The following is a 23,019-nucleotide window of genomic DNA, read 5'->3' on the forward strand; positions in this document are numbered from 1 at the left end:
GCAAGTTGTGAAAGATAACGAGTACCCACTTAAAAAGTTTACATAAAGGAAGTAAAAAAAAAAAAATTCAGAATTTAATAATCAGCCCTGTAGCATCAGCTGATATTACAGACCAACCTCATTTTCTGCTGGATAATTAGGGGCCGATTCACTAAATTCGAGTGAAGGATTCGAAGTAAAAAAACTTCGAATTTCGAAGTATTTTTTGGGCTACTTCGACCATCGAATGGGCTACTTCGACCTTCGACTACGACTTCGAATCGAAGGATTCGAAGTAAAAATCGTTTGACTATTTGACCATTCGATAGTCGAAGTACTGTCTCTTTAAAAAAAACTTCAACCCCCTAGTTCGGCAGCTAAAAGCTACCGAAGTCAATGTTAGCCTACGGGGAAGGTCCCCATAGGCTTGCCTAAGTTTTTTTGATCGAAGGATATTCCTTCGATCGTTGGATTTAATCGTTCGATCGAAGGAATAATCCTTCGATCGTACGATCACAGAATTTGCACTAAATCCTTCGACTTCGATATTCGAAGTCGAAGAATTTCAATTCCTAGTCGAATATCGAGGGTTAATTAACCCTCGATATTCGACCCATAGTGAATCAGCCCCTTAGGGACGACCCCTAAGCTTAGCTTCTCAACAGTTGCTCAGAGCCCACTAACAATCCAAGATGGGAAATTCATGTGACAACTTTGAAGAACTGGATTATTACTAATATAGAGATGATAAATCTTTAGGCTGGTTTAATAAGTCAATAGAGAATATGACATTTCTAGCCATATTGATTTTTAGGGTTTACTTCTCCAATAAGCATAACAAAAAGGACCAATTAAATGTTGCATAACTTTATTTGTAAAGCACTGTGAAGGAGCCTCAGTGCCGTACTATGCATAAAAGTACAATATATAAAAGTACAATATACAAAAGTACAATATACAATAATAACACACAGGGAGGACAAGTCACATAATAGATCAAAAGCAGTACAGAGAGCATATAAGGACACAGAGCTTAAGTGCTATGTGGTAAGAGAGGCATTGGGAAGGAGGTCCCTGCCCTGTAGAGCTTACAGTCTAAACTCTTTTTATTGTAATGAATCATTTAGTCTCCACTAAATATAATTTTTCATTGCAAACAAGATTTCATTGTTGTCCAGTCTCTTATGCTGTCCTGATACATAAACATGCTACAGACTTGCAAGGATGCACACGCAAGCTTAGCCTTTAGGGGCCTATTTATCATACTGTGTAAAACATTGGAGAAAAACATCAACGGTGATGTTGCCTGACTTATAGGCAGAGCCGGGCCAGGCCAGCCAGGCGCCCTAGGCGCCGACTAGGTGCGCGCATGAGTGAAAATACGAATGCGCCGACGCTGGCACGCATGAGCAAATAGACACTAGTGCACATGCACGAATCAACACAGAAGCGCATGCTCGAATTGACATGGAAGCGCAAGAGCATCGACGCAGACAGTCCAGAGAGGAGAGCAGTGACTGGACTAGGGATAGGAGCCAGAGAAGGTATGTGCCTGGCGCTCCTTCAGCTTTGCACCCTAGGCACGTGCCTATTCTGCCTACCCCTAGTTCCAGCCCTGCTTGTAGGTCTAATTGCTGATCGGTTGCTATGGGCAATATCACCGGTGATGTTTTTTCTCCAATGTTTAACACAGCAAGATAAATAGGCCCCTCAGGGTAGATTCTTTCCAGGCATCTGTGCAGCAAATAACAGCTTGGGGGAACCCCCCTTCATCAAGTGACCCACATAAAGTAGTTATACCCAAAAACCTACAGATTTCAGAATAAGTATTTAGTAATACATTTTTTTCAAATCCAAGTGTATGGTATCAGAACTTGTGCATTTGCTCACTAGAGCACAACTAAGGGGGTACATTTCTATTAGGCCAGAGTCAGTGTCGTACTATAGAGGAAGAGGGTCTGCTTCCTCTATAGTTAATAAAAAAAAAACCCCTCCTCTGCTTTCTTACTTGCGGCAAGGAAGGGGGACTCGAGTTGGGCGGAGTGTGTGGGGCAGAGGCGGGGCATGGGTGGGGCATGGGCGGACAGCGGTGGTCGGGAGGATGGGGATAGGAGTGCACCGGGCCTCTCTGAAGAATTTTTTTGCCGGGGGGCACGACTCACTCTAGTTACGCCAGACTAGTGCCCCGAAGCATTTTTATCTACAGTGTCTCAGGTACCAAACATCCCTCCCCACACCATAACTGAGATTCCCAGATTTATCCTGTTCTAGCAGGGCAAGTAGAAATAGCAGAGGAGGCAGAACAAGAGTGGGAGTAATGGAGCACAAAGAAGAGGGAGACAGTATTACTCTGGAAAATGAGAGAATAGCAGGAATAGTGAGTTACTGTTATCAGTGGGAGTTAGTGAACCACTAGGAAGATGCTAGTGTGAACACAGATAGGAGTGAAGGTCTAAAAGAGTATGACATTGTGGGTAATGGGATTAGATCATGAGGTTAAAAGAAAAACAGTGGAACAAACACAAGGAGTGGTGGGATGGGCACTAAGTAGTTTAAGTAGTAAGTTTCTGTAGAATGTGTAGCCTCTACAGTTTGGGCTGAGGAAGAGAGAGCTTCCATGGGCACTCATCTTTACAGGAACTACTGATACCACAGTATGAGTTTCCAGTTGTATAAGCCACTTAGTGCCATGGTGCCTGGTCGTCTAGATGTATGGCAACTAGGGATGCACCAAATCCAGAATTCGGTTTGGTATTCAGCCAGGATTCTGCCTATTTTAGCAGGATTTGGCTGGAACCTTGCACCTGGCTGAACTTAATCCAATGCCTTAAAGTGCACCTGTTTTAAACCGGTTGGGGATAACAGTAGTTTTTTAAAATTGCCCTCTGCCAGCTCTAGTACACTCGTATACACTTGTGCAACTGGAAAAGGTATCTTGTGGTATCATTAGTAACCACCTTTGTGGTCACTTTGTAGTTTCCTCACCTTTGGTTGGGGAAAATGTTTTTTGCCAATAAGTGCCCTTTAAAATCACATGACTTTTCATCACAAAACAAGGAAGTAAAGTACTTTTTTTGTACATTTCCCTTTTTCCCTTCCTGTCCCTGGTTTGCATATGCAAATTAGGATTCTGATTTGGTTAGGTATTTGGCTGAATCGTTCATCATGATTCCAGGGGTGTGGCAAAATCCAGAATAATTGGATTAGGTGCATCCCTAATGGCAAAGTCCCAATCCAAATTTAAAGAAAAGAACAGAGACCACACATCACTTTCTATTTGGCTGGAGAGTTTACCCCATTATTCTGCCAGTGAGTCCACAAAAATCAAGTTTCTGGGGGCACCCCTCCTCATTGAAAGGAATTAGCCTCCCCCAAAATGTTGATTTTTGTGGTTTCAGTGGCAGAATCAATGTGGTAAGCTCTCCAGCCAAATAACAAGTGCTGTGCAGCCTCTATAGTTTACTTTGTACTGTTCTCTACTCTACATCTTAGTTAGTTCTGTTTGAGTTAAACTCACAATAGACGTTAAGATTTTTCTTTCCTTAAAGGAGTTGTTCACCTTCAAATACTTTTTTTCAGTTCAGTTGGTTTCAGATAGTTCACCAGAAATAAAGACTTTTTCTAATTACTTTCTAATTTCTATTTGTGATCGTTTTTCTAATAACGAAGCAGATCGAGGGGGGGTCGCCGACTCTTTAACTGTTCTAAATTGATACATTTAGTTGACAGATTTGTTATCTTTGTCCTTGTTGAGCAGAATCCCTGAGTTTCATTAAAGGCAGCTGTTAGAATTGATACAATAGTTGCTGATATTCCACAGATACTGCTGAGAAATGTATCAACTAAATGTATCAATTAAATGAAGCAAATTATAACAGAATCGTCTCCTGAAAACAACTGTTTGGAAGGTGAACAACCACTTTAAGATTTTATTGCGATCCGATAAATCTGTCAAATTATCATAAAGTTATTGGGCACCAAATGATTGTGCATTTAATGATTTTCCATCCGATATTGATCAAAAAATCGATCAGGCAGGTTAGAAGATTTTCATCATTCACAGTGAAATGTATCCGTTGTCCCATTGTTTGCTGGACCAAGCAGATGGCTAGCCACAGTTTTCTTGGCTTCTACTAGACGATATTGCTTGAAATGTTTGTTTTTTTTGTTAATGGACAAATTGTACATTTAAACGATCGTTTCAAGATAACAAAAAGATCTTGTAAAAATGTTAACATCTATGGCCAACTTAAGCCACAGCACTTTTTTTCTCAGCAGCACTCTTTCTAGATGGCAGTTGTAGCACCATATTGCTTTTGGTTGCCATTCAGCCTATGGTATTATTATATTAATAAAGGTGATTCTTATTTAGCTGTGGCTTTAAAGTGTTCCTCCCCCAATACTCCCAGGTACACAGGGAGAAGTACCCGTTTCAGAACTGGGGAAGAGGAATGGGACTCATGAATAATCCTTTTAATAATAAGGGAGAATAAGTGGAGCATAGGATGTAGGTCAGTACTTATTGTTAGTAATGGGACTAGTGTCGGGCCAAGACAGACGGGTGATAGTGCACAGTGTATGTAAGAAAACTTCTTCCTGAAAAAGTTGTTACTTTTGCTCCAAAAGTTTTTCAACACTTTCAAGAACGTCTTAAAAGTGCGCAATTAAAGGGGAACTCCGGCTTCCAAACCAAAATTTGATAAAGAGGCTCATATAACACAGACACCCCTAATATACCCATCACAGTTACCTGTTTCTTCAAAAAGTATGAATAAATGCCATTTTCTATGCTGAAATCCATCTGTTTAACAGTTCTTCTCTTTCTGCATCATTTGAAATCCTGGCAGGGAAGGAGGGACTAAACACTGATGTTACAAATTGTAACAACTTCTCCACAGCTTACAGACAGCATGCAGGGACTACATAACCCACAATGCATTGCACTGCGATGTTCTGTTCCTTATTGAAATCAGGTTTACAGGGAATTGTGAGGTTTGGAGGATGCAGGCTGAGGACAGATGGCTGTTGATACAAAGTAACAGTAGTCAGTCAGCTCAGCAAAGTAGTCAGACAGATAAGCAGGAGAGCAGGGGGCTAGTCTTAGGGCAGGGACACACGGTCAGATTCGGGGACGATTAGTCGCCTGGTGACAAATCTCCTCTTCTTTGAGGGTGACTAATCTCCCCGAAAAGCCTTCCTGCCAGCTAGAATGTTAATCGCCGGCAGGATGGCACTTCGGAAAACGAAGCGTTCCGAGTGCCATCCCGCCGGCGATTTACATTCTAGCTGGCGGGAAGGCAGGGGAGCCAGTACGTGGAGATTAGTCGCCCAGAAGAAGAGGAGATTTGTTACCGGGCGACTAATCTCTTACAGACTAAGCTCTCACGGAACTTTCAGAAACCATTAAAAATTATGAAAAGTCTGCATATTTTTTGATGCATATTGCATAGTTGCTTGAAATTATGTTTACTTTTCAAAAAGCTTAAGTTATGTTTGTGTGGAGTTCCCCTTTAAGATTCGCAATGTGATAAAAGTCTAATAAAGAATGTTATAATGAAACATGCAAATGTTTATTCTTATTTGTACTCTTTGCAAATGTTATTACATTTCAAGGGCATCACCCCCCCCCAAGGGTATTAATATAAGCACTAGGAAAGACTGGAGCACAGATAAAGTATGTCCATGGAGCCCAGCAATGGAGCATTTAAAGGAGAACTAAACCCTAAAAATGAATATGGCTAAAATGCCATATTTTATATACTGAACTTATTGCACCAGCCTAAAGTTTCAGCTTGTCAATAGCAGCAATGATCCAACCTTGTAAAGTCTAAGTCATTCACACATGTAACTGCTTTGGCCACATTTTATTTATTTTGTAATGAAACAACAGGTCTATTTGTTTCTAATTTGTTTTGTTCATTTTTTATTGTTTACACAAAAGAATCTTTGAAATGTAATCATATGTAATTTTCTTTCTCTTGGAAATATAATATGAATTTTATTTTGTTAACTTATTGTATTTTATTGAAACTTCAATAAACATAATTTTAAAAGAAAGCAGCAATGATCCAGGACTTCAAACTTGTCACAGGGGGTCACCATCTTGGAAAGTGTCTGTGACACTCACATGCTCAGTGGGCTCTGATTGGCTGTTGAGAAGCTAAGCTTAGGACTCGTCACTAATTATCCAGCAGAAAATGAGCTTCCCCTGTAATATAAGCTGATGCTACAGGGCTGATTATTAAATTCTGATGCTAATTGCACTGGTTTCTGTGCTGCCATGTAGTAATTATCTGTATTAATTACTAATCAGCCTTATATTGTGACATTTCTATTCTATGTGTACTGTATATTGTGAGTGGGTCCCTAAGCTCAGTAAGTGACAGCAGCACAGAGCATGTGCAGTGAATCAGCAGAAAAGAAGATGGGGAGCTACTGGGGCATCTTTGGAGACACAGATCTTTACTGCTAAAGGACTGTGGTTGCCTTGGGCTGGTACAGAAGCACAAAACATAATGTAAAACATTTCTAGCTACTTCTTTAGTTTCACTTTCCTTGTGCTTTAAACACTACTAGGAAAAATGCTGCAGTAGCAAATATAAAGGGGAAGAAAAGATGGAGCAGAACAAGAGACTGGGGAGTGAAATTTGGAAAGAAGTGGAGCACATGGAGAAAGAGTGAATAGCAAAGGGTAGAGACAGGCGGTTTGCAATGTGAGTGATTAGTGTGTGTGGGGAGGGGAGGGTTGCGCAGGGAGAAGTGGAGCACACAACAGATGAAGGGAAGAAAGTGGAGCAGAGACTGAGTGCGCATCAGCGGAGAGGAGCATAAAGAACCTGCATGTCAGTGGGAAGGAGAAGCGCACAGTCTGTGAGAGTCGCTAGAGTGGAGAGAGCGCTGTTTGCTCCCTGTAACGCTCACTGACCTCGTCTAGAATCCGGGGCAGCGCCGTCTGACAGTCGCACAGCGCAACTAGAGGAGACCAGTCACAGACCAATAAGGACGGGGTTCCAACTCCCCAAGAGCTTTAGGGGGAGCACAGGACAAGGAGAAGAGCTGCTGCGACTTGTTGCGCCTACTGACATTAGAGCCAGAGGGCGCAGTGCTATGACCTGCAAACTTCCTTGCGCCGCCTGCTAGAAACCTCTATAAGAACCGCCGGCGCTATGGAGGAGATAAGTCAGAGACCTGCGACTTGTTCAGGAGATGAGCCTGAGAGAAGTCCTCCTGGGACCAAGGTACAAGGGCTTCTCCCCCAGCAGAACCCAGAGCCCGAGGACGTCTCATTGGACAGCCTTGTGTACCAGAGAGCCGGACATGAGATCTCCTATCCGAAAGGGGAAGAAGGACCTTCATCTCCTGAAAACTTGGGGAATGTGCTGGACTCTATCCTGGATTCCTCCTCTCACCTCCACTCATGGACTCATTCTGCACCCCCTGGTATTCCAATATCTCCTCCTCACATGTGTCCCAAAGCTCTCAGTATCAACCCTACTCCTTCCCAGGAGGAAACCAGTCTTTGGGCTGGACCCACACTTGTAGATTCTATTCCCCTGAAAGGCAAAAACTCTTTGGAAGAGACCAAAGAACCCAACTCATCAGTGACCATGGATAGTCATGAAACTGTCACATCTATCCTTCCCATATTGCCACCAGACCTGAACCTGGACAATATGCCCATCCTGCCATTGAACCCAGCATACCTAGCAGCGAGGGCTCGCCAGATTCTGGGCATGGAAGAAGGTGGACAAAGGTCTTCTCCTGACACTTCCCAGACTTCAGTTCCATTTACAAACTTGCAGCCCAACGTGAAACAAATTTCTTATTTTAATCCTGAAATACAGCCAGATCCCAGAATTAAAAAGGAAAGTTCTATAGTCTCTCTGTATAAAGTTGCAGCCAAAGAAAGCACATTGTGTCAGGATTATGGATCGTCTCCCCGGAATCCTTCAACTCCCGATACAGATCCTTCCTTGGATTTCATTCTGTACAAAAATGAGGACTATGATTGCTTTAAGATTTCTCATGGGAACACAAATGAGGACTCAGGCTGTATTCTGCCTTCAACCTCAGCTCAAACCATCTACCAGCCCTTGAGCCTCAATGGTCACCAGTATGTTACTTTCCAACCGACACCAATGAAAGAGACCTATTTACCCCAAATCCAGCTCCCTTATGTGACATATATCAGGTAAGTTCCATCTTACTAACAATGCTTTACTTACTTGACTGATTTACTGCACAATATTTTAATAAATGTGCAATACACCACAATTGTAAGACAATATGAATGGATGAGTTCCTGTAAAGGAAAGGAAGGTCCTTCTTGGGCATAAAAAAACTTTTGATAGAAGAAGTACATGGGAATTGTATCCCTTATCTAGAAACAAGTGATGGGCGAATTTCTCCCGTTTCGCTGAAAAATGGGAGAATTTCCCGCAAAATTCGCAAAACTGCAAAAAATGCAGAAAAAATAGTGAAATCGGAAAGTTCACCAATATATCGTGAAATTCGAAAGTTTTCACACAAAAATCTTGAAATTCAAACGTTTTCCCAAAAATATTGTGCAATACGAACGCTTTCACAAAAAATCGAGCAATTTGAACGTTTTCACAAAAAATTCTAGCAATTCGAACGTTTTCAAGGAAAAATAGAGCTATCCGAACGATTTAAAAAAAAAATCTTGAAAATCGCCGCAAATTTGTGCCAGGCAAATTTATTCACCCATCTCTACTAGAAACCCTTTATCCAGAAAGCTCACAATTACAGGAAGGCTAACTCCAATTGAGTACTATGTACTTGATGGTAACTAAGCTGCATGAAACCTTATTGGTGAAAACAATACTAGTGGTCTTTTTTAATGGTTAAAGATTTTTAGTAGTCTTAAAGGAGATTTATAGGAGAAATGAAAAAATCCTAATATTGTAGACAGTTATGAATAATACATGGTGTTGGTTTCACTTTGTGCTAAAAATTTATATTATCTTTAAAAATAGCCCCTTCATTGGAGCTCCCTATAGATGTTCACTGGTCCCTGTCCATGTTCCAAATGAGGGGTGGGTGTGTCCTAACGATCCCTGCCAGAAGCACAGTAGGAGGGGACAGCCAATCACAGCCCAGCAGCCGCACAACCAAAGACAGGCTTCAGTTCCCTATCAGGTCAGCTTAGCTGCTGATTGGTTCCTGTCCTACAGTGCAGTGAGCCTCTGCCTACCCCCCACCCCCGCACAACCAGACCATTCAGGGAGCAGGAAGTGGAAGAGAAGGGAGGTGAGTCATCTATAAAAAACAAATGCTCTGTAAGGCTACAAATGTATTGTTATTGTTACTTACTCATTTTTCTATTCAGGCCTCTCCTATTCATATTCCAGTCTCTTATTCAAATGAGTGCATGGTTGTTAGGGGAATTTGGACCCTAGCAACCAGATGGCTGAAATCACAAACTGGAGATCCGCCGAATAAAAAGCTAAATAACTCAAAAACAACTAATAATATAAAATTAAAAGCAATTGCAAATTATCTCAGAATATCCCTCTCTACATCATACTAAAAGTTAACTCAAAGGTAGACAACCCCTTTAATTTGGGGCCTCTGCATTATTTTCGGCCTGCATGTTCTTGCAGTTGCAATAGAATGGAGAACCCGCAGTTTGTCATATAAAGACGTCTTATCATGTGACATCCGACCAGTTTGATTGTGATTCCCCTGGCAGTAAAGAACTTCATGCGGTTCTGGAAAGTCTACAGCTCAGGGTTCAGTAAAGTATTCCAAAGGTTGCTCATGATGAAAACTTTGAGAGTTTGTAACTAATTATTGACATTATTAGCAGTCACCTGGAATTATTAGCGATGAACAGAAACCAGGATTCGTTTCGGGATTCAGACATGATTCGGCTTTTTTCAGCAGGATTCAGCCAAATCCTTCTGCCTGGCTGAACTGAATCCGAATCCTAATTTGCATATTCAGATTAGGGATGGGGAGGGAAATCACGTGACTTTTTGTCACAAAACAAGGAAGTAAAAAATGTTTTCCCCTTCCCAACCCTAATTTGCATATGCAAATTAGGATTGGGTTGCGGTTTGGTATTTGGCCGAAACTTTCGCAGAGGATTCGGGGATTCGGCCGAATCCAAAATAGCGGATTCGGTGCATCCCTAGAAATTATACAATGTAGTTGGGTGTAGCATACCTCCCAACATTTTGGAAATAGAATGGGGACAAAAAAGATTTGGGAGCAGAACGCGGCAAAATTGGATTGACCATGCCCATTTTGTGACCACACTCCTTAATCATCATGTCCATTTTACAAAATTTGCCAGGTCATGAAAGTTTGAACACATTTCTGTGGTTTTTATAGTTTTGCTAATGACGGTGAATTGCCCTTTAAACTGCAAGTCTAAAGTTCTCCCAAGAGACCTGCTTATCTTAGATTGTTACAAAAGTATCTAAGTATCTATTCTGGGCTTTCTGCCAAAAACCAAGTTGTATCTTTTTCTGGCTTTTCAGTGCAGGAGATCAAAGAGAAAGTCGGGATGTTTCAGTCCCGATTTTGATCTGACAAAATAGGGACTGTCCCGAGTATAAACGGGACAGTTGGGAGGTATGAGTAGGACATGGATAAAATTCTGATGTTTGAGCCAAAAAGGTCCCAGAAGACCCTGGTCTACTTCTGTTAATAAGTCATTGGGCCGCCAAGTAGTATCGGCGAATCTGTAATTCCACAGAAACATCAGTGCGACACAGTTATACCATGTGATCTGCTTTGTTGAAAGGAGCGATGGGGACCCAGAGCGAGGCATCCCCTTTAGTTTTGAGATGTTGCCCCAGAAGATCTGTTTGATCTGCGGCGATGAAGCTTCGGGGTGTCACTATGGAGTCCTGACTTGTGGCAGCTGCAAGGTCTTCTTTAAAAGAGCCATAGAAGGTAAGGGGATCCTTATACAGTCCTTGTATTTCCAATGCATTGACATATATTGTCTCATGCTTCACTCATACAGAAAATACTTCATATTAAATCCAAGTTTTGCATGCATCACATTTCATACAGTCTGATCATTGAATCAAGTTATTCAAATAATTCAAATGTATATATATATATATATATATATATATATATATATATATATATATTTTATATATAAAAAGCTCTCTCTGTTTGTTTAGGATAGCAGTTGCAGTATTAGCTTGGCGTGACATCACTTCCTGCCTGAGTCTTTCCCTGTTCACTTATGGGCTCAGATTACAGCAGAGAAGGGAGGGGGAGAGAGGAGTAAACTGAGCATGCTCACGCTCGGGGCAAGGAGGTTTAAGATGAAAACAGGAAGTATGATACAGAAGCCCATGTGTACACAATAGAAGGAAAGAAATGCTGTGTTTCTTTTGAGGGTTTACTGGTTTATTTAGGTGGACCTTTCTGATAAGGCTTACTTAGTTTTAAACTTTCCTTCTCCTTTATCACGGAGTGCAGACTTGTATTGTTTTGCTGTAATCCTGTGAGAAGTGTATTCTCCCAATCTATTGTTTTACCTGTTCACCCTTATATAATGTAGTCTTCTTTACATTCAAAGTGTTACAGAAATTGGCAAAGATATTCATGCTAATATTGCCTGACCCCTTATTCTCATGGGATAAAAGGGGTCACTGACCCCATTAACCTCCTGCAGGGTCGGACTGGTGGGTGCAGGGCCACCACACCCTCTACAGGGGCTGCCGCCACCCCCTCCCCCGATCGCTCGTAAATTAAACCGTTCGGGGAAGGAGATCACAGGCTTGAGGGAGTGCTAGGAGTGATTGGTTCTGCTCTGGAGGGGCCCACTGGGTTTTTTCCCAGTGTCCCACTGACCCCGTCCGACCCTGCCCTCCTTGCTGACATTACCTACATCACTGCTTTCTCCAGGTAGATGCATCTGCTAGTGACATCACTTTAGTACTATTCTTTCGACTGGCTGGAGGTGGCACAACCATGCACGCATGTGACCTGCTTCTCCAGAGAACCGAAGCTCCTCCGCTCCCTTCAGTTTTTGAGTTAACGCACTTCATCAACATTTTCGTCAAGCATAGAATAGTAAGACCTATTAATATAGATAGTGGGTTAGCATTGCTGAAATAGAATGTACATATTTGGCTAGCAATATACTTTTTAAAATCAAGTATTTCTATAACAAGGTGAACATCCCCTTTAAAAGCCTTAAATCCTAAATAAAAGGTGTTTTTCTTTGAAGAACGGTATAAACCCTGTAAAATGACAGATCTGAAAAGCTCTTTATTCTGTAAAATGCCGTGCGTGCCAAAACCATTTCATGCACATTAGTTACCAGCGGGAGAGCTCTCCCTTCTGCCAGTTCTTTATTGATTTTATAAGAAGGTGAAAATGTTTTACAAGTGCAGTTTTATGTGCCTTTTTTACTCTTAATAACTGAGTGACATGGATTATTTAGTCAAGGCTAAGGTGCTCGTTTGTATAGGCATAGGCCCCGTTATCTGGAAATCTATTATCCAGAAAGCTCCGAATTACAGGAAGGCCATCTCCTATAATCTCCATTTTAATGAAATAATTGTTTAAATGATCAATATAATAATAATAATAATATTAGTAGTATTGTTATTATTAATAATAACAATAATAATAATAATAATGATTATGATGATAATAATCATTAACCAGTAGCTTGTACTTGATCCCAACTAAGATGCAATTGATCCTAATTGGAGGCAAACAATACTGGGTTTATTTCACGTTTAGATTATTATTTAGCAGACTTATAGGGTTATGTAATAAAAGGCACTAAGTTTGCCCAGGAGCAGTAACCCATAGCAACCAATCAGCAGGAAGCATTTACTGGTCATCTGTTTAAAAGCAACCATCTCATTGGTTGCTATGGGTTATTGCTCCTGTGCAAACTTAGTGACCTTTATTACATATAGGGGTTAAGGTATAAAGATTAAGGATCTTCGGAAAACAAAGAGCTCTGAGTGCCATCCCACCACCGATTTAGATTCTAGCCGTTGGGAAGCCAGTTCCCCGAATCTCCACGTGTTTCTCTTCCCTAAGGGATATAATAAAGCATACTTTAGAATAGGAAGAGCTGAAAAATGTCAGGCAGAATATGGGGGGAGGGGGTAGAAAAGTTGGAAGGGTTACAAAAGGGGGCGCTAGTAGACCAGTTAGATAAGGGGTGCCAGAGGCCAACATAAAAAGAAGGCAAGTAGAAGTTAATAGAAACTTCCATGAGAATAAAAGAATGGAGAAAGGAGCAAACAATGGGGAAGGAAGGAAAGACCAGCATAGGAGAGTGAGAAAATGGGTTAAAGGAGAACTAAACCCCACCCTACCATAAGCCCCCCCCCAAGTTTTCAGGCATTGCCCCCTCCCCTCTACCTCCTCACAATGTGCTTTATTGTAAAAAAAAAAAAACCCTTTTATAAAATTCTCACCTTTAAATGCAGAGAAGCGCAGCGGAGCTCCTGGTCACCATCTTCCACATCTTCATGTCATCTTTGGGTCGGGTCGTTTTTCAGTTTAATCCCCAACTGAAGGTCCAATCTTTGGCCAGGACAAGAGGTGAATGTTAAAAAGATGGGAGGGAGAGGTATGGGGAAAAATATGGTCCAACCTTTGGTCAGTCAAATATTGGCGTATAACTTATTCAGGCATATTTATAAGTTGATATAGTACAGCAAATACATATACACCCCAATTTTTACTCATTTACTCATTAACATTCCAACTGGGCTTTCAGGTGCAAATTGTCATACTTTTTACCCTATCTCCTTCATGTTGTGTCCACCTTCCATTGGTCCAAAACGTCCTGGGGGCCAGACTCACAATTTGGGAAGAACACCATGGAGGGGTGTGTGTATGGATGCTGGGTTTTTATTTGGAGCGGTTTAACTTGATGGACTTTGTCTTGTTTCAACCTGATTTAAATATGTAACTATGTAACCAGAATAGAGGGCAATGTATTTGGAATGGCATTATTTACAGTATAAGTACAGGAGTCACTGTGGTGTATGTAACAAATCAGTTGTTACTTCAAAAAGGTTTTTAATAATTTCAGAGTTGAATTTCTCAGACTCCCTAGAGAGTAGTGGATACATGACGAGCACAATGTTAATATTAAGTGATGTAAGAGGCGCGAGTCCTTGACCTTTATTCCATTCATTGAGTGTTTCTCTTCACTCCATTACTTGAAGTTAAACGTGGATTCGTTATAATCAACACCCTGAGTTCTGCAGAAAGAGAACTCTCTGTTATTTTCAAGGATAGAACCTTAGGAAAACAAATTCCTTTGAAAAAAAAAAAAATGTTTGGCCAGACTGTAATATCCCAAATGGCTGGAGGAAAAGTGTCATTCTTTAGAAGCCTCTATCACAGAGATAACTGGGCTCACAGCTTGACGGTTCCAAATGGGGTCCCACAACTTGGTCAAACCAATTATGAGGCTTATTAATGAGGACCTTTAAATGCTTTTTCAAGGTAGGGTTGTCATAACTTTGGGTGCAGATCACAAGAGGTGGTTGACTGAGCTTTTATTGTTGGTTCAAGGTGCTGGAGTGATTCCAGAAGATTCAGAAAAATGCATATGTCATCAGAGGGCAAATACAGAGGAAGCAGACCCTGGGGTTGCAGGGGGATCCAGGGGTGTAGAGGGTGCAGTAAGGTGCTGATTAATGAGAAATGGTTTGGGGCCCTAAACTTAATTTGCTGGTTGGTCTGGTAACACCTAGTTACGCCGTATGAGTTATTCCAGCTTTTATAGTACAGTTATGGGACCTGTTATCCAGAAACCCATCTACCAGAAAGCTCTAATTTACTTAAAGGTCATATCCCATAGACTGCATTTTAAGCAAATAATTGAGATTTTTGAAATAATTTTTTTTCTGTAGTGATAATACTGAAAAAATAATTATATCTTTGTTAGGTACAGGGTGCAATGTTATATGATGATAAGATTGCACCCTGTACCTAACAAAGATATAATTAATTCTTATTGAAGGCAAACCAATCCTATAGGGTTTAAGTAATGTTTAAAATATTTGGATATCCCAATTACTGAAAGTTCCCTTATCTGGAAAACACCAGGTCCCGAACCTTCTGCATAACAGGTCCTATGCCTGTAGGAATAGAAGTAGAGGTATATGGAATCATATGAATGAATACCTTGTACACATGGGGGCAGATTTATCAAGGGTCAAATTTCGAGGTGATGGGAGTTTTTTCAAACACCCATAACCTCGAAATTCTAATAAAAAAAAGACCAACTGAAATTTATTAAAAAAAATCTAATTTTGTAACTTCCGGTGAATAGGCTGTATTCGATCGAATTTGAATCAAAGTATTTTCCAAAAATGACTCCACCAAATGACTCCAAATGGGTTCTAGGAGGTGTCCCATAGACTAAAACAGCAATTCGGCAGGTTTAAGATGGCGAATAGTCGAGTCGAATTTTTAAAGAGGCAGGGCATGATAAATTTCGATTTACATTTTCGATTTCTTTTCAAATTCAAATCGAATTTGGACTATTGCCTAGGCGAAGTACACTAAAATTACCTCAAAATTCAAAGTTAAAAATTCAAATTTTCACTTTGACCCTTGATAAATCTGCCCCATGAAGTAACTATACTGCTTCCACCTACGTTTACTAGATTTTTACCCATTGACTGATTACTGTTGGAGATGCCATTGCCTTAATGTTTGAAGTTGTGTTGCATAATACTCCTATTGTTGCATTTCTCTGAATCAGAGAGGCACCGAGTTCTTTCCACTTAAATGCCGCTGGCACAGTGTTCCTGGCGCTTGGTCTCCAGCTACATTATTATAATATACAGTTGAGGGGTTCTTGCTTTGACTGAGCTTTCTCTCTAAATGTTTCATTTAATCGAATTGTTAGGGACCCACTGGAAACTCTAGTGCAGACTGTGGAGCTGAATTCCAGGGCAGGTGTGCGGGTACAGGAGACCTCTTCATGCCCTTATACTACTCCTTGTTCCACCCAGTAGCACAAACCTGAACCTAAAAATAATTTATTTGCTTTGCCTGTTCCTGTCTACAGTTATACTCTTTTCTCTCCCTCTGATTGAGCTTCTTGGATTTCTTATAAGCATTTTCTCTGTGCTTTTATCTATACTTCACTTGTTGCTTCTCCTGTACTGATCTCCCTGCATTTATCATTAATAGCAATGTCAAACTCAGTGGCACTCCAACTTGCCTGTCTGAGATCATTTGAATTACAGATAAGCCTTGGCTCTGCTCCAAACTCTGCTCTTCAGGCTGTGTGTTTATCTACTGTATGTACAGTATGTTGGTATTATCATGACCCGATACTATGTCAGACATGGTCTGGAATCGAACTCTGTCTTGTACTGTACTGCCATTAATCCACTGAGCAACCTGGGGGCTTTTGGCGTTCATGTGGGTTAGTCTTCTTGATACTTTTGTTACCTCTCCCTGCTCCACCTATTTTATTGACCTCCAGTGTTTCCAATTAATGAATTAATGAAGGGACTTTATAAACCTGCTTCCTGCAACCATGGGAGCTCGATCATTGAAGCTCTGGCCTGTTACCTTGATGAAGAGACCTGCACGGGTCTGTTTTTTAAAACCTGCACCAAATCCCTACCCACTTTCCCCAAGCCTGACCCACCTTTGCAACTCCACGAATTTTCACCCGACCTGCTCCCTGCAACGTTCGTCGCGCCGTCACTTGTCTGGAAGTGGCGTCATAGCGATGGTTTTTAACCATTAGGACACTTGGATTTTTAGCTATTTCCCCTGCATTGGCCACCTGACCCCCCCCCCCACTGCAGAGGATCGGGTACCTGTAGGGCACTCACTCATTCATAAAAATGAAAAAGGAAAGTCCCAATAATGTTGCAGGTATTTTCTCCGTGTTGCCTCTTATTTTCTATTAAAAAAATGAACATGCACTCCTGGAGCCAGCCGATGAGTTAAAAACTACGTTTATTCCATATTGCTAAAAGCTACACGTCTAGCTAGGATGCGCAGCTTTTAGCAATATGGAAGAAACTTTGTTGTTACCTCATCGGCTGGCTCCAGGAGTGCGTGTTTATTTTTCTGGTTGTGAATTTACCTCAAGCTAGGGGTTCCGGGCACGGCACCCAAACCAATCGCCAAATTTGGTGAGTGCGATACAGAGCTGATTTAATTTACGTTGCATATTTTCCATGGATTGTGTCCGAAGGTGATGGACCTGGGGTCTCTACACCCAGGTCACTACCCCCATCGGGTGAGCTGCAGTTCTACTTTATTTAGCAGCTTAAATTGCAATGCTCGGGGATTTATGGTTCCGGGCTAATATTTATTCATTGAGTTGTATGTAGTTTGGGGATTAGAGCCGGCTATACATATTTCTTAATTTGTATTAAACTGTAGGCAGTTCTACGGTGCTGAGCTGACAATAAAGTGTTCAATCACAACATTTTTCTTGCTTTTGATGTCCAAACGAATGAATTGTGGTAACATCAATAACAAATGAGCTGGGGCCTGAGTTATTCAGGGATATAGCCAATATCCTTGTAGATGGTCCTTGAGTAGTTTAGTTGCATTTGTTCATAACATGCCCCAACGCATAAAATAAAACCAAAACAAAGAAACTAACATAGTTCTTTTTATATGAGATTGTAATTTTGTTATAGTGAATATAAAGTGCAGGTTTCATTTTAAGTCACTTGGAAACACAGCAGGAAGCTTCTCCAAGTGTCTATCAACTGACCCATAAGCTCCCGAGCCACTCTAGGCAAATGCTGGTGATATAAATGGTGAGACCTTTGCAAGTGTTTGGTCACCCCACCCGTGTTTCATTGCCCTTTAATTTTTGAGTCAGTGACACCTTTGCAGAAGCTAAAGGGAAAATCATAAAAGAAAGCATAAGTCAGTATTTACCACTTGGGTATTTCAGTTGGGTTTGGGAAAAAACATAGGGAAAAATAAAAATGAAGGTACAATGGCACTTTATTTATCTTCTATAGAGCAGCTCCTGTACCGGGTAGAATATACTATATAAAATGCATGTTGGCAGTGAAACATAGTAAGTAAGGTTGAAAAAAGACACATGTCCATCGAGTTCAACCTTTGAACTTAATATAATATTTCTTCCATTTTCTAGGGCACCAAAATTATCTGTGTGCGGGTAGGAATGACTGCATTGTGGATAAGATCAGGAGGAAGAACTGTCCTTCCTGCCGTCTGAGAAAGTGTTGCCAAGCAGGAATGGCACTTGGAGGTAAGAACCTTGGGAAGAGCCAGCATTTAACAAGAGGGAGCTCAGGGCAAAGCTATAGGTTCAGGCTTGGAACTTGCAAGGAGTAAAGAGAGCAGCAATGCCACAATTGGTTGGACATATCTAGCATCAATTCTAGACTACTACCAAGTATTCTTATCTAAAGTAACATGAAATATTACTGTGGTCATTTTTATGGTTTCTTGAGGCTAAGAACTTCCTGCCGTCCGATAAAACTGACCCTATGTTGTGATCATATCAGTTTAAGCATCGTTACCGAATCTCTCTCTTGGAAATGGGAAAATACAGAGTCTACCGCCATGTTGATTTCAGAGAGGTGCCAAAAAAGGCCTTATTAGAATAATATCTGGATGTCTCAAAAAGCGGCCCTTGTGTGGATAAATCACCATGTCCCCCCTTTTACCCTGTAGAACTAATTAGTAAGGTTAATATCTAGTCATTTATAGGTGTCTGTATTGTTTCCTTTTTGTTTCCTACTTCAAATTTTATACTTCAATGGGCTTTTTGAGCTAGATTTTGTTAGTGATAGACATGTGTCTCTGCTCAGCCTGAGAAAGATGATTTGGATGGGAGCTCACTCTGGTTTGTATCAAATAGCAGATACCTTGACAAGGAAAAACGATGGCCTTGCCCAAACAATTTCAACAAACCCACTAAGTATGTCAAACATGCAGACTAAAGTTTGGTGGCCTACTGAAGATTGTCTTCATTTTCCGGTGCTATGAATTTAAATGTTGGCCTCAGACTACTAGACTTTGGCACTAGCGCTCTTTTAAAGTTTGTCTTTCACTAAACTGCTAAACATACTGTCTAAATTTCTTTTTTTTTTTATAATTTTTATTGGGTTTTAAAAAGCATAAAACATTAACATTTTAAAAGATCATGTAAAGCATGATAAGAATACATAAATGCATAAGTCATGCAGCTAACATCACAAGTAGCGATGGGCGAATTTATTCGCCAGGCGCAAATTCACCACCGGCTAATAAATTCTCAAATCGGGCACGAAAATTCACTGGCGAAAATTCACCAGCGTCAAAAAAATTGTCACCGGCGTCTAAAACGAGACGTCGGCTCCGTTACCCGTAAATTCGCCCATCACTAATCACAAGAATATGTAATCATTATATAAATATAAACCAAAATAAAACCAGATCTCTCATGGTGGAATTACCAAAACAAAATTGTTTATGATAATACAGAGCCATTAAGCTGCCCAATCAATAAAATGGTTAGACCTTTAACAACTCCAAAATTTTAGATTGATGTCTAGGGTCTATGTGATCAAAATAAAGAGACCAATCATTAGTAAACCTGAGTTTAAGTGGGTTATTTATCAAGCCCTGAATATCGGAACCTTGAATAATTTGTAGTTTTCGAAAAAATATGAATTATTCGAGATTTTAGTCCGATGGTCTAAAAACTCGGAATCCAAAACCCCGGCATCTAAAAGCTCTCGAGGTCCTGTATAAGTCAATGGGGAAGGTTCCGGTGTCTGCGCTGATGTCCTTACTGATTTCTGATGATTTCGGAGTTCGGAGCAAAAAACTTGGAGTTTTCAAAGTTTTTCCCGACCCTATTTTTTCTGTTTTTTTTCTTTATAAATAAGGTCCATTCGGGGATTTAGAATTGCTAGAAATTGGATATTAGAAATGCTGAGATAAATTTGGACCTTGATAAATAACCCCCTAAAATTAGGTTCTTTTGATCTAGTTTTTATGGCCTTTTGCCAGTAAAGTTGGTTTAATTGTGTTAAAATATCTTTCATGGAGGGGGGAAACTCTGAAATACAAAACAGAAACAGGGCCTTTTTGTTAGCCGCCATGAAGCAGAAAATTACATTTGAAATCATATTGGGGTTTACCCAATGAAAAAGAAGGCGAACCAATGTTTAAAAAGGCATAAAGAAAGGAAAGAGCTACGTTTTATTTTAAACTTAAAGCAAATAGAGTCTCTTAAATTGTGCCAAACTTTGGTAATGTGGGGACAGTTCCAGCGATAATGGAAAAGGTTAAAATGTTCCTGTTTGCATTTGGGACAATACGATAACTGCCCCAAGCCCTTATATGAATGATAAAGCTTCCCGTATCCAAGATGAATTATTGAGCTCTCCAGACCTCCGAAGGAAAACATTTATTAAATTTAACAACTGACGAAGTTAACTGGGTAGGGGCAATTTCACATAAAAGTAGTTTGACCATTTCAAAGCCGTATCTGAAAGGGGATGTTTATGGTCAGAGACAGGACCCCAAAATTTACAAGTTAAATAGTTAATATTTAAGAGCTCCAAGTTGTCACCCAAATCAGATATCCCCTATGTTTCTGAAGAGCAAACAGACACTTGAGGTCTTCATCATTACAGAGCATAGCCAGAGCTTCATCATGTGAACTCTCTTGAGCAGCCTTAACGTTAACAGTGCTTTGCAATTCCATGACCCAGTGCCAGAGATAATCATATGAAACTCTTGAATATGACTGAGGAGGCTATTTTATTACATGCAATTCAATGTGTTGTGAGTTCAGGAAAGGGAAGTTCTGCTTGGCCCTTGATTGCATTAATTACCCTGGCACTTGTTGGTGCCAAAGCAGAAGTTGGAGATCAGTAAAGTGCCTTTGATAGCAGCAGCACAAAGGGATTGGAGCCACGAAATTCTTCTGCTCGGCTTTGCAATTCACATGTGAAATATGAAGTTGCCAGTCTGTCCACGATAACGATCAAATCAAACTCCCTCTCTAAACAAACTCTATACATGGCACAGGCTGGCTGATGACCTCTAGCCACTCCCTTCCTTGGGAAGAGAACACATAAAAGTGGAATATTCCCTGGATTGTTTAATTTTCTGTGAAAAAGAGACTAATTTCTGCTCCCCCCCAGATTAAATTTTTCTAGTTTGTGCAGAAAATGTGGAATCCTCTTCCCTGTTATTCTGATATTTGCAGGAGAAATACAATAGAGGTATGGGTCCTATTATCAAGAATGCTGGGGACATGGGGTTTTCTCGATAAGATATATTTTCATATTTTGCAACTCCATACATCAAGGGGGTTCTTTACTAAACTCCTGTTGGGTTTTTCGGCGCAAAACTCAATTTTTTTTTAAACTCAAATTTTTCAAGATTTATTAAAGTTCGATGCAGCAAAAAGCCCGAATTCGAAAATCCGCCATCTCAGACGTGACGAGGCTGTGTATAAGTCAGTGGCAGAGGTCCCTATCCTATTTTGAAGTTTATATGGTCTGCGTTCGAATTAGCCTGAAAATCCGGGGTTTTCAGGGCAAAAATCCCAGGTTTTCAGGAAAAAGCCCCAAAAAATGGAGCAATTCTGGAAAAAAACAATTGTATGATTCAGGTTTTTGATGGATTTCATTGAGTTTTTACCGAACCAATTAAATTGAACTTTTTTAATAATAAATAAGGTCGAATTGTGGGGTTTTTTAGTTAAAAAATCAGAAAAATTTGGATTTTGATAATCCCTAAGTCTACTAAAAATTAATTTAAACATTTCTTAAAATTAAAACTTAAAATCAATTTAAACAGGATTATTTTGCCTCCAATAAGGATTCATTATATCTAGGTAGGATCAAGTATGCAATATAGGCAATCATTTCACCGAATAAATTCTGTTACAATTAATATTGTTAGAAGAAAATAGAGAACTAATTAGCATTCATCCCATCCCATACCAACTGGTATTCAGGCTGCACCCCACATACTACCTAATGCCCTTTGGGGGGGACCCTCAGTATGGGAACCACTACCCATGGGGCACCAACCCAGGGACACACATATAGATGCTCTTTCGCCACCGTCTTATACAAGCAAATTTCTGTGACTGTTTCAGCAGAGTTGGGAGCAGAGCCATAGCATCGCTAATTCTGCCTCTGTGTCCAACTCTAATTTATGTCTTCAATACATCTACATTCTACATAAAATATGTGGCAAAAGTGTAATTTATCATCTACCCTACAGAGCAGTGTAACCTGGAATTTAAATCATTGCACTTTTATTAAAAGTAACTGCTTGGCACCGAGTGACCATTGGCTAAGAGCCACTAATAGAGCCCATTATACAGAGAATACGTTATATAAAGGGAGAGGTTGAATGTGTTTGTATGGCACAACTGCAGGGAGGAAATCTGGAGGTAATATCTTTATTTTCCCACTGGAGCATCAAATTTTTGTTTTTTTCTCTTGGAGTCAGAGCCATCCTGAAACTCTTTGAGCTACTAGAGTTCAGCAGCCAAAGAGGCACAATCGTATGTAACATGAAGGTCCAGTATAGCATAATTTATTTTATTTTGTATTTATATCATGTGAACACATAATGACTTCTTATATTATGTTCCCCTAGAATGTGTGACGGTGTTGTCTAAGTTTGACTGGTCATAAGCCACCTATTGTTTAAAGTCTCATACCAAGAAAGCAGAAGGGGTATGGGGGGGCAGGAAAGTATGTTCCAGATCAGTGGCTCAGAAGTAACATGTTGCTCACCAACCCATTGGATGTTGCTCCCATCGGCCTAAAATCAGGTGCTTATTTTTTAATTCAAGGCTTGGAGACAAATTTAGTTGCATAAAAACCTGGTGTACTTCCAAACAGATTCTCTTGTAAGCTGCCAGTCCATATTTGGGCTGGCAATAACAAGTCACAGCCCTTATTTGGTACCACCGGGAGCTATTTGCATGCTTATGTTGCTCTCCAACTTTTTTAACATTTGAAAGTGGTTCATGGGTAAAAAGCTTGGGGACCCATGTTCTAGATTAGTGATCCCCAACTAGTGGCT

The 23,019-nt window shown here is 40.4% G+C and overlaps 1 protein-coding gene across 1 annotated transcript in view; it reads left to right on the forward strand.

Moving 5' to 3' along the window:
• Nucleotides 1–6,573: 6,573 nt before the first annotated feature.
• LOC108710000 (progesterone receptor) overlaps nt 6,574–23,019 on the forward strand; it is a 38,074-nt gene continuing 21,628 nt past the window's right edge. Inside the window, exons 1-3 of the mRNA XM_018250341.2 lie at nt 6,574–8,170; nt 10,751–10,902; nt 18,104–18,220. Of these exons, the coding sequence (XP_018105830.1) occupies nt 7,146–8,170; nt 10,751–10,902; nt 18,104–18,220 (1,294 nt within the window). The 5' untranslated portion in view covers nt 6,574–7,145. The remainder of the gene's footprint in view (nt 8,171–10,750; nt 10,903–18,103; nt 18,221–23,019) is intronic.

This window comes from Xenopus laevis, chromosome 2S, assembly GCF_017654675.1.
Source record: "Xenopus laevis strain J_2021 chromosome 2S, Xenopus_laevis_v10.1, whole genome shotgun sequence".
Lineage (NCBI taxonomy): Eukaryota > Metazoa > Chordata > Amphibia > Anura > Pipidae > Xenopus > Xenopus laevis.